The 14,475-nt window shown below is 37.3% G+C and overlaps 2 protein-coding genes across 3 annotated transcripts; both read left to right on the forward strand.

Moving 5' to 3' along the window:
• Positions 1 to 1,569: 1,569 nt before the first annotated feature.
• On the forward strand, positions 1,570 to 6,296 carry LOC103952104 (protein LNK3). Of its 2 annotated transcripts, none has more exons than XM_009363631.3 (6): positions 1,570 to 1,759; positions 2,785 to 3,159; positions 3,563 to 3,836; positions 5,070 to 5,159; positions 5,252 to 5,403; positions 5,596 to 6,296. In XM_009363631.3, the coding sequence occupies exons 2-6, from the start codon at positions 2,795 to 2,797 to the stop codon at positions 5,951 to 5,953; spliced, it is 1,239 nt and encodes a 412-aa protein (XP_009361906.2). In that variant the 5' UTR covers positions 1,570 to 1,759; positions 2,785 to 2,794; the 3' UTR covers positions 5,954 to 6,296. The 2 variants fall into 2 exon arrangements, with proteins under 2 accessions (XP_009361906.2, XP_048442344.1); XM_048586387.1 differs by having other exon boundaries at positions 1,570 to 1,755; positions 2,783 to 3,159.
• A 4,591-nt stretch (positions 6,297 to 10,887) lies between these two features.
• Positions 10,888 to 12,406, forward strand: LOC103952181 (protein MIZU-KUSSEI 1-like). Its single transcript, XM_009363726.2, has one exon. It carries the CDS (start codon positions 11,437 to 11,439, stop codon positions 12,181 to 12,183), a length of 747 nt encoding a protein of 248 aa, XP_009362001.2. The 5' UTR covers positions 10,888 to 11,436; the 3' UTR covers positions 12,184 to 12,406.
• The last annotated feature ends 2,069 nt before the right edge of the window (positions 12,407 to 14,475 follow it).

Genomic DNA, 14,475 nt, shown 5'->3' on the forward strand with positions numbered 1-14,475 from the left:
GGAGATGGATCACAAGAATCATCAGCTTATGTGTTGTTGTCAAGCATATATACTTCCTTGGGCAGGAAGGAAGATGTTGAGCGGGTAAGAAGCCTGATGAAACTTAGAGGAGCAAGGAGCCTGGGTGTAGTTGGATTGAATTGAAGAGTCAGGTTCATGTCTTTGTTGTTGGTGATGAAAAGCATCCCCAAATTGAAAATATATGTCAGGAGATCCGAAGGCTTGTCAAGCATATGATGAAGATTGAAGCCTTGAATTTAGGGGTGGGCACAGTGTGGTTCTACTCTCAAAACGGAACTAGAAATAGGAAATATCAACGGTTTGCTTCGGTGCTTTTCCGCTTAAATTTATTATTAGTGACAGTTTGTTGTTGATAACACTATAAAGTTATTTAGAGGTGTACTATCTACACACCCCAAATTATTTCTCACACACCCTTTGTTAATTTATGTCCGTTAATCTTCTTTAATTCATCCGATGTAACGACCGAAAATTAAAAGGATGTGTGAGAAGTAAAATAAAGTGTGTGGATATCACACCCCGTTATTTAACAAGTTTCTGCATCAACATTCCATTAATTACTCTCAAGAACGAGAAACGCTTCTATGAGTTTTTTAGGTCCTTAGAAGGATGGTAAAGTTACTAGAAATAGAAAAGGTTTTCTGTATGCCGAAACATAAAGCTACGGCGGCACATGTTCTTATACAATTGAAGACAAAAAATTCGCAAGCGCCTTTACAAATTTATAATAAAATATGCCATGTTGTTCTATATTTCAATTACACAAAAAAAATATCTCATTCATGACGTTCATTGGGATCTTTTGTTCCATAATAAGAGATTATTCTTTTCTATTATTGGCATAAACTTTTCGGTCCACTGTGACAGGCGTGATCGAAACATTTTACCTGCTTCATTTTATTAGAGCGATCGTGGGTACCATGAATCGTGTGGCCCTCATCTTCTGGTACTCTGGATCCGACTGTATCTTATCCCTATTTCCCCACAAACAAACCAAGGCCACAAGTTTTTTTTCCTACTAGACGCTACGTGTCACCCAAGCCCAAGCATATAAAGCCACGTGTCAGGAAGCCCAATCATAACCTGCCACGTGTGAGCGTGGAAATCTATGGGGGACTAGTGACCGTGAAAGCTTTTGCAGCACTCGACGTGTGCAATGGCCATTCGGCCCACGTACCGCACTGCCTCTTCCGTCCCCGAGACGTCGGTAATTAAATACCACGGGGGTATTTCCGGAAATAAAATATCAGAAGCAGCTCGCGGCTCAGGGCATCCCAAGCGCAATCCTACACCAAGTAATAAATCTGATTTCCTGACAGTGGGGACCAGATTCGGACACGTGGGCCAATGAGAATGCAGTTTTAGATGGAGCCGTCATAGCCACTAATCTCGGCCCTATTATTCTCAGCCACAAGAAATCGCAGCAACCAGCTCTTCTCTTTCCCCCCTCTCTCCTCTCTCCTTCCCTCTCTCTCCTCTCTCTTCCATCTGTAATCTTGTTATCTACCTACAAGTTGTTTATTTTTAGCCTAAATTAAAATCCAGAAAAAGCCTGGCCACCAAAAAACCACGGCCGCCTCAATTTGTTTTCCAGCTGAAAACACTCAAACACTCGAAATCCCACGGAAACCCATCTGAATTTTCAGTCTGATATATCGAATTCTTCCTCTGGGCTGACTTAAATCTCTGGATTAGAAACTGGGTCCTGTTCAAAATCCCAAATAATCAATCCAAAAAGGTATGTTTTCTTAGCTCTTTGATTTATATCAGTTGTTTAAAGTCTTGGTCTTTTTTTTTTGGATTTTACTGTTTGATGTTTTGGATTGATCTTACTATTCACTGCTGTTATGTTAATGTTTGATGATGATTGATACAGTGGATTGAATTTTGAGTTTTACTTGATTTGATGAGTTCTGGATGGTTCTGATGCTGTGAAAGTGTAGGAAAGAAATGAAATTTCAAATTTTAACGAATATTAGATAATATATTGGATGCAGTCAGTATTGGAAATCAAAGAAATTGTGAAGTTAAATGGTTTACCTTTATTATATTAAGCAGATCTGGAACTTGATTTGAGTTCTTGTTTATTTTGGTCATACTTTTCATGTAGAAGAAGCTTAGTTGACTAAACTTTGAAGTATGGTTCTTGAAATACTTTACCTTTACCTCTAGGGGCTTGTTTGGTGCCTAGGGTTGGATTGTATTGGATTACTCACTATATTCGAGGTATGTTGAAGGAAGAAATTAAGAGATTTTATCCGAGTTGAAGGCATAAGATGGATTACTCATTAATGAAAGTTATCCCTTCTAGTCCCAACAAAATGGGAGGATTAGAAAGAATAAACTTCCTTCATGTGTAATCCCTTATAATCTCTTCAAAATGAAAAATCATTCGTCTTACCTTCAAACACACCTTGAATATTATGATTATCCTTTCCGATCTAATCCAATCCAATCCTAGTAATCAAACAAGACATCTAGATCTCTGTTTGATTACAAGAAAACTGAGGATATGGTGGTTTAAAGAATAGATGAAATTTTGTAAATGATTTGTTGCTTTGTTATCTAATTGTACAAGACTTGAAGTGTATGATTATACTGGAGAACCGACATGAAGGGGATATAGGATTTCTTCCCCTCATTTTACTGCTGTTTGTTGACTCGTCCTAACACAAATAAGTTCACAAAATCTGAAAAATAGAATTACATGCTGTGATGATTAGTCATTTATGCTTGTTATAACATTTCTATTATCTATTTCAGGATAAGTCTCATGGATTTGTATTACGGAACTGGCGTCGATGATTTTGTTGTTCCAAATGATGGACAATCGGATAGGCTTCCATCACCAGACAGTTGGTCAAGATGGGGAATAAGTCCATCTGAATGTTTTCAGTCGACTAATAAATGCTTTTCAATGTATCCACAATTCAATAGAGAGCTCAACTTCAGTGGTAACAGTTTGTGTGGTGAAGCCGTGATGGAAACTTCTGTTAATGAAAAAGATCCGTCGAGCAGTTCAAGTGCATGTGAAGGATTGTCCGAGGCCTCTCTTCAGCAGATTACTCTTTCAGACAATCGGGCCTATAATCAACTTGAAGACCTAGCAGGACTCGACCAGATGGATGACATTTTCTTGTACAAGCGTAACCTCTGGGATTAAGATACTTGATGTAGTTTCTTAACTGCCTTAATTTGTCATAATCAATTGTGGCATCAATAGGAAATCCAGTGGAAATTGAATTGCTCCATTGTATTTTCATGTCATAGGGCTGGTGCCAATAAGAAAGATGGCATCGGCTGCATGATACTGAATAATTTAAAAGCATAAAATCCAAACTGTTTTTATAACACCATTCTTGGAAGATCCTACCTTTCTTTGAGTCCTATTTTAGAAGATAAATTTTCATTATTGGTGATGCACTAGAGTCATTCAGTATCCATTGTTTCCAATATGCCCAATTTCTATGTGCTTTAAATTCAATCAAAATGTCATCTTATTTGTGCTTGTTTTTTAACATCTGATTTTCCCTTAATGCAGGAGTTCCTTACTTGGTGATCTTCCTGGGTCAGAAAATGCACACAAATCATTCTATTTTTGTTCTGATTCCAATGGCATGTTACCTACTGATTGTATCTCTGCAAGCATGAGTTTGGAATCACCAAGTATCTCGAGCAGTGTGCACAGTGCAGGAAATTCAATGTGTCTTCAAACTCATGCCTTGTCACCAACTGTGGGTTCAGATAAAGGGGATTTCACTACTTCACAGTTTATTCAATGCAACTCGGAGCACAAAGATTGTCTTCCAGTAAAGGTAAGATTTTATTTGAACCATTAGCTTGCCTTGTTTGGATCCTGGGGACAGCTGTCTTCAAAAAAAAATTGGGTTACTATCAATATTCATATATCTATATGTTGAAGTGTCTAAGTGGCCACTATTACTTGCATATTGCGTAGAACTTGGTTTTACTGAAAATCTGTTATGCTTTTTTAGTTAACAGGAAGTGCATAATTCTTTGTAGTTTCCAGAGTGAAAGTGGTCTGTATGTAGTTTTAGAAACATAAAATCCCGATTTCATTAAAAGTAAAAAAAAAAAAAAATTCTGGCTACATGGATGCAGACTTTGTTTAATAATTTATCCCAGGAACTTCACCTTCGGGAAAAAAATTCATTAACTATATGATAACTTGAAAAGTTTGATGTCCTCAATCTGATCTGTGTTGTGGCCTTGTAGTTACTCTGTAAGACAAGTCACACTATCATCTATAACATATCATTGTTTATGCTTTATGTGCTTTGACACAATTTTATGGCAATGTCCCGACTGCTTTTATGTAATATCTATTTTTATTTAATACTACCTGAGGTTGCTGTTTTTGGGATTTTATATGTGCTAGTGTTTTTATTGGTAACTGTGAATCATCCTAGCTCTAAATTTTTAACATGAACCTTCTTATTTTCCTTGGTTTCAACACTCAAGGAAAATAAGAAGGTTTACTTTGAATGATATTATTTGTTATTCTACACCTAATTACAAAACAGTGAAGAGTAATTTCTGTACATTCCATCGAATAACATCTTATTCTTATAATTTCTTATGTAATTAAAAAGAGAAATGCTTTTTAAAACTAAAACAAATACAAATTGTTTGTAGTTTTAAGCCTTCTAGAGCTCTTTTGTGTACTTCCATACTCTCTCCTTTTCTTCTCTAATCTCTGCTCACTCATCTTTTTTTCCCTCCCTGTCTACGTGAAAAGAGATAAAAGGATTATGATAAAATATTTAAATATTGGGCCTTACATTTTTCCTCTTCTTTCTTTTATTTTGAAGAAAAGTTTCACTATGTTGTTTCACTATGTTAAAAAAAAACACTTATGTTTGCTGACAGACGTATGTTCTCCATATGGTTATTGCTAACTTCTGTTTTGCAGTTGATTTTTACTAGCATCTCGACTTTTACGTACTGTACTAACATTTGTATATTGCTGTAGTACTTGTTTTCTTGACCAGCTGTATCTTATTAATGTAATTTTGTTTTTGTTACAGACAGCAGAAAGCAGCATGGATGGACTTGGTGGTGAGGAGTCATCAGTTGAAGAGTCTGTGTTACATGAACTAGAAATGGTGATGAAACAGGTAAACTTAGATTTTAAAAGCCGAATAATGCACATGTTGTAAAGCACATTCATCTTTTGTTATGAAATCTTACCCTGTTTTTGAATGATCAGTTGAATGAGAAGACCCGAATTTGCTTTCGAGATTCCTTGTACCGACTTGCCAATAACTCAAAAGAAAATCACGCTACACAGAGCCAAGACGGAGATGAAGAAATGGAAAATGAAAACCCTTCATCATGGACAGCCCAGGATGAAACAGTCAGGTATTTTTGTACTACTTACTACATTACTTCTGTCTTGTTAGAATATAATTTGTCCATTTCAGGTTACAAAACTGGCATTGCAGAATTGTGACAGTCAAATTATAGTTTAGTTTGTTAATGTTTTTGCTATGTCCTTGTCACAGTTATTGTCTCTCAGGCTCTTATTGATCGAAAAATAAATTTCATATTCAGGTCAGGGAGCAAGAAAAGGACGGAATCAGATACGAACACCATTGACAGAGCCGTTGCAAACCTCATGTTTAATGAGATGGACTTTAATGCACAAGACCTTTCTGGAGGAGCATCATTGGACTCCAAACAAGAAGTCTTTGGAGTGACTGAGCAACAAACTGACAACGCTTACCAGCCTCAAATCTCTCATTCACATATTCACTCACTTTTACCACAAGATGCTGAAGTTCCAACACTAGGTGAAAGAGACATGGATGTGGCGACAGATGATCAAATGCACAGCAGTTTACCGTCATGTAATGCTCGTGGGAAGCGAAAAGCTCCAATGAGGGAGTTCGAGTCTACAAATGGGTTCTAAAAGGTTATTCAAAGAAAGGCGTACATGGCAGTGGTCAAAGAACTTAGGTCCAACTGCTTTGAGAGCGGTTGTTACTTCGCTTGTACATTTAATCCCGTCTAATTAGTGTGCAATGTTCAAAGGTTTGATGTCTCTCTGCTCTACTCAGTTTTGATCGACAGGTGAATGAGTGAATTTAATTCAGCAACTCGTCATAGACTTGGAATTACGCTTTCCTACAGAAGGCTCGTGCGAATTTCACTATAGTGTGTTGTATTCAGAAGACTTTATATGCATCCTCAAGTGTGCGCTATAACTTGTAACTTGTTTGGATTAATTTTTATCGCGAGGTACATTTGTAGTCTCTTACAGTCTGGGATTGGTATCACTATAAGGTTTGCAATAGGTGTTTTTTGTGGTTGGGTTGTAACAACTCGACCTCCTCTCTCTGTCCTTCCCCGCCCTTTGTTTGCGCCTCCTGCAACGGCCCCAATTCTCGTTTGAAATTGGTGGAGCAACCTACCCCGATTCTCATTGGAGATCGATGTCGTGTTGATGGAGCTTACACAAGGCTATGTGCTTGCTTTAATCCTTTGATTTGGGGTCCTTGTGGCCTAATTTGGGCGTTTGGGTTCAGCTTAACCACAACCTCTGGTCAGTTCTCCACCACACACCACTGTCCTTTTTCGTTGCTACATTCTCTAGATTCCGGTGGGTTTTTTGTACCGGCATTGGTTCGGCCCTCGTACGATGTCCCGTCTCCGATTTGACTCAACACGTTTTGTTGTTAGTTTTGCAGATGTGCGGCCTGGCTACTCCTTGCCTTGGTGTTTACGCCACCTTATTTTCTTCCCTTTTGTGCCACTTCGGGGTATTGAGTTGTACATTGTGTGTTTGGTCTCACTTGAGGACCAGATTTACGGCAAATGTGCTGTGGGAGCTTCCTTTTAATCTAGATTTGTTTATCCAGGCTTACTATCTTGATTTACTCGAGTGAGAAAGTAAAGTTGATATCTTGATTACTTAGGGTTCGTTTGAAACTGCTTTTAAAATAATTGAAAGTGATTTTAACGAAAATATTTTTGGATTCTAAAAGCACTTATAGCGTTTTCTATAAGAAACACAATTACATAATTGCACTAATTGCATGATTGGATTCGCTTGCACTTCTACTAAGGATTTGTTTCAAAAACATTTTCACCAGAAGTTTTTGACAATTTTAAAAGTACTTCTAAACAAGTTCTTATTTACAAAAAAAAAAAAATTATTACTGACACTTGGTAAAGATGATCACTTAATTTATCTTAATTTATAAAAACAATTCCTTAAAATTTAAATGCTTGTTATGAGGGACTCGCATGAGTGCCTCTCCCTTCTCTGAAAATATAAATATGAATGTTTAATTTAACAACTTTCAACTGAATAAAGAACTTAAACATTATAAAATCAAATTAAAAATATATAAAACTAAGATAAAATAAAGACAAATTTGTGAGGGGCTGCATTGTAGTGCAAACTAATGTAGGACTTGGATATGAGGAAGTAAACGATCAAAGATTCAATGTTGTCAACATTGACTTTATGCTCCTCGACATGCTATCAGATTATTCTAAAGTCAATTGTATAGACATTTTCTTCACCTTTGATCATTTCTTTCATGGGAGTTTTGATGAAAATGGTGAAAGTAAATAAAATAAAACTATTTACACATTTATTTTTATCTTTCATACATTCTTATTAATTTCATATCATTGTCTTCTTCAATTCCTTATATTCGATGACTGAAAATTAAGTAAAATATAAAGAAGTAAAAATGGGTGTAGATAACACTACCCTAAATTATTTTGCTCAAGTTCCTCGTATGCTTTATGTTCTTATATAGTGGATAACTTATGTGGGAGCCAAAAATGACTCCTCCACTAAATAAGCCACTAGCACACCAAACATGAGGAGTGGAATTACAATCAAGTAACATAATACCCACTCCATGGAACATGGAGAAATAGAAGGAAAGTGGGACTTGGAGCCCAAGATTTGAATGCCTATAAAAGGTAAAGAATCCCACCAGCCTAGGGGGAGAAAAAAAAGGAAGTATTCGATAGCTTTACAATGTCTTGCAATTATTTTAAACAACAACTGACTTGAGCATCAGAGTGTTATCTTGCAGGTCCCCCCGCTCTCATTGTTGACAAGCGAAGATGGTGTCTAAGGCTTCTCAACGTGTTCAAGATTACTTGTTGGTGGAGAATTGGAGTATCCGAAATTTTCCTCTCCAACAGTTGGCGTCGTTTGTGGGAATTCGTACAAAAGCCGTATCGAGAAGTTATGGTCTCCACCTAAGCCACAATGGGGGCACGGGCCAAAACCCTAAATAATGTGTGTGCAGACTAGGCGTGTTCGGCAAGGGAGACACGCTTTTAGACTTCTGTGCTGCAGCTGCTGCTTTCGTCAATTCGATAAGATGGGATAGAAGTTTATATAATATGTATAGCCTGTCGGACAACCTTCTCAATCAAATTTTGTCAGTCCTCGTTAGTAAATCATATGTCAGTCCTCATTCGTAAATCATATGTCAGTCCTTGTTTGTAAATCATATGTCAGTCCTCGTTCGTATCATAAGATGTCAGCCCTCATTCGTAAATTATACGAAGATATGACAGGGCGAAGAAAGCTAGTTGAGCACTTGTCCCCCTGCTCTCACAAGTTACGAAGGAAGATTGTTCGGGGAAGCCTTTGGCGAGGGATTTGGTGAACGTAAGCATGAGGATTGCGGTCAACGAATTTGTGGAAAACACATGCATGAAGAGAAAATAGAAACCCAAAAGATCAGACAATCAAGGATGATGCCTGATAAGCAACTTGTCCTTGAGGAATTGCACGAAGAAACCATTTGAGGAATTACATGAAGAAACCATACCATTGGGGCAACAAGTACTCAAAAGATGAGAAGGATGAGACCTGAAGCATTCAATTCTAGCTTGGGAAAACAATTGCACAAAGAGACAATGAGTTCCTACCAAGTCATCAAACAGGACATGTGTTCAAGGTTTCAAAGAAAGGAAACACAATCAAAGTTCACTCTGGCTGCAACAGATGTAATGAAATTGCCTAACAGTTATTCGGCAAACACCCCAAGGGTTGTTAGCAAAGGAAATCCATTTAATTCAACAAAAACGAAGTTGCCCAACAGATAAGAGTTTCTATCTTACACATGCTCATTAGTACTGTCGATGTTATTCAAATTTTAATTACTCTGGGGGCATACTATTACTATATAAATTGATGATCGAAGATCAAGAGACCGTGGGTTGAAGACCTAGACCGAATAAGAGCTGAAGGCTCAAGACCGAAGGTCGAAGACCCAAAATTCATGGTCGAAGACCAATATGACCGTGGCCGAAGGCCAAACTCATGGTCGAAGACCATATGATCGTAGCCGAAGGCTAAACTAATGATGAAATCTCAAGTTGAATGAATTTTTGCAAAGAAACATTTTTCCTCTACAAACTCTAAACGATATATGTTTGCAAAGAAAAAAGGGGCAATGTGGGAGCCAAAAATGACTCCTCCACTAAATAAGCCACTAGCACACCAAACATGAGGAGTGTAGCTACAATCAAGTAACATAATACCCACTCCATGGAACATGGAGAAATAGAAGGAAAGTGGGACTTGGAGCCCAAGACTTGAATGCCCATAAAAGGCCAAGAATCACACCAGCCTAAGAGGAGAAAAAAAGGGAAGTATCTAATAGCTTTACAATGTCTTGCAATTATTTTGAACAATGACTAACTTGAGCGTCGAAGTGTTTTCTTGCAGGTCCCCCCACTCTCATTGTTGACAAGCGAAGATGGTGTCCAAGGCTTCTCAACGTGTTCAAGATTACTTGTTGGTGGAGAATTGGAGTATTCGAAATTTTCCTCTCCAACAACTTAATACTACAGTAATGACAAGGAGAAAAAAACTTGATTCAATCAAACTGCAATTGATTAACTTTTTAGAGACAGCATGGTTCGTCATAAAAGTATCAATATTGCTTTAACTTGACTACATATCAATAGGTGTTGGGTTTGATAAACTTAACTATATATTATTTTGTCATATCTCGAAAAGCCTTGGCTTTTTTCGTAACGGGTTGCTTTGAATATATGTTTTAGTACTTACTAGAAAATAAAAGGTTGCCAAACTTCTTCTGGGTAGTGGTTGTTGAATATAAGTCCAATATCGGAGAATTGAAAAAATAAAATAAAATATATAAGTGTATGGTTTCACCACTAATAACACTGAGATTTTTTATGATAGAACCCAACACCCAACAATAGGTGGTTAAGTTGAGACAATATTAATATAAGTTAGGAGTGGGCTAATTACCAGTCAACATTCTAGGTTTTTTTTTTTTTTTTTTTTGCCCTTTAATAGAATTTATATATGTTTTTTGTCAAACAAAATTTATATTTATGGAGAGTTTTATATTACTTCTGACATTATCAATCTTGTGGATAACTTTTTAATAATTTAAACGAAAGTATATTCAGTATCTGGAATTGAGTAAAGACAATATGGTCATTGAACCAAACATTACTAAAATGGTTAGTAAAATGAGAAATGAAGACTAAATAAATAAAAAAATAAAAAATATATATATATATATATATATATATATATATATATTCATAGTCAACCGGCAAGAACAAAAGTCAACTGCATTACTGGACGGCTGATTAGATTAACCTTCAAAAATTATGTGACAACTTAAAATTAAAAAGAATTAAAAGGAGATATTTTACGTTTTACAAATTATATAGGGGAAAAAAAAGCATTGCTAACTTGGCTTATTTGTGTTACAATTTGTATCAAAATTCATTTGAAGGGATGATGACCAATTTTTTTTCTTTCCAAATTAAGAATACTTACTTATCAAGTTGATTAGTAGATAAGTACTTATGTCAGAAAATGAAAAGAGTGCATTACTTATCGTATATATTTCTTCCCGTGTGCAAGTCAACAATAAAGCTTCAAGTGGAGGAGATTTTTCAGTTTGTCCAAAACATGAAGTGGTATGCCATTTTTTTCTACTTATATAATGACATGTGGAGTAATACTCTGTACACTGCACATCCTAAATTTTTTTTCCTCAACTGTAGCTAATAAGTAGCTTCAAAAAGATCTAGAATCATGTTGACGCAAATAAAATAAAGAAAAAAAAAACTAAAAAGCTTATTGCCACGTACGGCTTTGTTAATATATCTATCTTTAGCTAAACCACCAAACTAGAAGCCTAACCAGAGTCACTATAAACAAGGAAAAAAACATTCGATACCTTAATTCCCCATTAAACTATTCAACAATAATCGCAACGTGCACACCACAAAATTACATACTTAAATTCCCCTTCTTAATCACCCTAACTCATTCATTACCACAAACCAAGCTCTCACCAAAGTCATCTCTCAAGCATTGCCGTCCCGAGCAATTCAACAACCCACTTACCACCAGTTTTTCTTATGGCAGCGGCGGAAACACAACCACCACCACGACGGCTACCAGCGTCGTCACCATGGTCCCAAAACCCCAAACCAACTACACCAACGGTGAATACACCTCCACATATCTCCCTCCAACCATCCACCAAAAAAGGCCCATCAAGATCTAAAAAACTCTTCCGGCGCTTTCGTGCTGTTTTCCGGTCATTTCCAATCATATCTCCTTCATGCAAGATCCCCGTTTCGCTCCACGGGAACCGTATTGGAGACGGACACCTCCACGGAGGGACACGGATGACTGGAACCCTATTTGGGTGCCGTAAAGCTAGAGTTAACCTCGTTATCCAGGAAAGCCCTATATGTCTTCCCATGCTTGTCCTTGAGCTTGGGATACCCACAGGAAAGCTTCTCCAAGATATGGGAATGGGGCTTGTTAGAATAGCCCTGGAGTGCGAAAAGAAACCGGCCGAGAAGACGAAGATCGTTGATGAGCCGATATGGGCGTTGTATTGCAATGGGAAGAAATCAGGGTACGGAGTTAGAAGAGAACCGACGGGGGATGACTTGAGTGTGATGCAAGTGTTGCATGCAGCGTCCATGGGAGCTGGGGTGATACCGAATGAAACTGAGTTGCCAGATGGTGACTTAATGTACATGCGCGCACAGTTCGAACGTGTTGTTGGGTCTAGGGATTCGGAGACATATTATATGATGAATCCGGATGGAAACAATGGCCCTGAGCTCAGTGTGTTCTTCGTCAGGGTCTAATTCAAGTGAAGTCTGAGGAAAATATGTTAATTAGTGTTGCTTGGGAAAGAAGAAAAAAGGGTCCTCAATCAACAATGCACCAAGAAAAGAAAAAGGTACATACAACATGCAAGGCACGAAGTGTCAAGCTGGCAATGACTTTGAAGGGGTTTGGGGAAACTATACCTCCTAATTGGTTTTCAATGGAAGCAATGTTGGGATTGTGACGGCCCTTCACATCCTGCAATTTGGCCCGTTATTGTAAATTTGGAGAAATTTTTAGTTGTGATGGGAGCACAAATGGTACACCACATGTTTTAATATGATTAGTGAGAAATTTTATTTTTTAAGTTATTAACTTTTTAGCACACATATCTTATTATTTGTATAATGATACGTGGTGTATCACCCCGTATACCCCTCACATTGAAAAATCTCTCGTAAATTTGGGTGTGCATTCTGGCTTTAAGTTGTAATGTTCTTTTGTTTAAAATTAATTCATGCTATAAAAATACAAGCGACTTTTTTATTTTGGAGTTTTAATGGAAAGTGCTTCCCCAAATTTTGTTTTCTTCACTAACTATCTAATAATTTTATTTAATAAAAAATACTTTGAATTTAATGAAAAGAACAAAAAAAAATCACACAAACATAACATGCCTAAGTCTTAAAACCCACGGGTTATAAGCAAACGATTTGGATCCTCTCCTGAGCTAATGGAGAGGATCCTTCTGACCAATCATCATGGACTGTTGGATTTTTATCCAACGGCTACAAACAAGGAGTTTCTTTAAAGTTATAATGATTATAGCCGTTGAATAAAAATTCAACGGTCCACGATGATTAATCAGGAGGATCCTCTCCATTAGCTCAGGAGAGGATCCAAATCCATAAGCAAAGACTACCACACAATGTATTGTCACATTGTCATGAGCGCAATCTTTCACTCTTCACACACATACGCCATTTCCTCTTTTTCTCTTTCCTGTTCCTTTTTCTCTTCCCCCTCTCCCTCTCACCAGTCCACACAATTCCACTAGACAAGTAACTTGTTAGTCACTCACTCCATTACTCCTCAGGCACATCTTTTACACTACGCGAGGGACTTCAAAACACATCTTCTACATGTGACAAGAACATGCATATGATGCGTCTTCAAGTAGGGGCATTTGTAGACATCGAAATTTCGGTGAAATAAACGTTCACCAACACATGAAAGTTTCGACATACTAGGGCATACATGGCATGTACCATGTGTCTTACAAATTGTACACATGGATGTGATTCATCAAAATCGAACGAGTCATCAAGAAGGACACGTGTCACACTTAATAGAAATGAATTATTTGATTTTAATTTAGTTAAATCAAATATTAATTGATGGAGCCAAATCACAAACTGGCTCACAAATCAAGTCCTAATTCTTATGTCAATTAATCAATGCCAAATCCATCTGTAGGTAAGGCTTGGAGAGGGTCTATAAATATGAGGCTCCAAGACAAAGAAAGGGTCTAGAAAATCATTCACACCTAGACGTTGAAGCTCTAAAAGTCTAAAGCTATCCAAATTCCCAAACACTTAGAAGGATTCCAAAAGTTCTCTACGTTCTTCATCAAACCTTTGAAGAATCATCAAGAAGTACTACTTGTGCCGGTTCTTCCATCACCATAAGCCAAATCCTTGCAGCAATAGTTCATATGAGATCAAATCATTGCTATCCTCAGATCAACTACACACATTTACACATCTTCAGAGATCAATTCAGAAGAAACTTTGTAAACAGAGATTGTAACCCTAAACCTTACATTAATTCAACACAAATTTATTTGATACACGTGTTCTTGTTTGATTTGCCTCAGGATTTTCGTGTTTATAGTCTCTTCATTGGAAAGCTGGAAACACATACGATCCCACTACATAGCATTGGAAGCTTACAATTTTCTCAATATTACATCACTTTATGACTCGTGGAAATTAAACATTTAATAAGACATCAGAGTAAGATGCATGCCATGACTACGAATTAATGAATTTAGTTCCTGCCGAGAGTAACAATCTCACAACATTGACAGCAGGAGATACACACCTGGTGGAGGTCTCCATGAAGAAAGGCCCTTTTGACATCAAGCTGATGCAGTGGCCAAGATCTGTTAGCCGCAACTGATAGAATGACTCGTATGCAATTGAGTTTAGTTTGGCCACAAGAGCAAACGTCTCAAGAAATAATGCGGAATTTTCAAAACCTCTCAAGAGTTTTGGAACAGCTACGGCACCATTTCCGGTTTACGGAACAAGGAGTTAAGCAAGGGCCAG

The sequence above is a fragment of a genome, unplaced genomic scaffold (genome assembly GCF_019419815.1).
Source record: "Pyrus x bretschneideri cultivar Hongxiangsu unplaced genomic scaffold, Pyrus_bretschneideri_v1 Contig24, whole genome shotgun sequence".
In the NCBI taxonomy this organism is placed as follows: domain Eukaryota; kingdom Viridiplantae; phylum Streptophyta; class Magnoliopsida; order Rosales; family Rosaceae; genus Pyrus; species Pyrus x bretschneideri.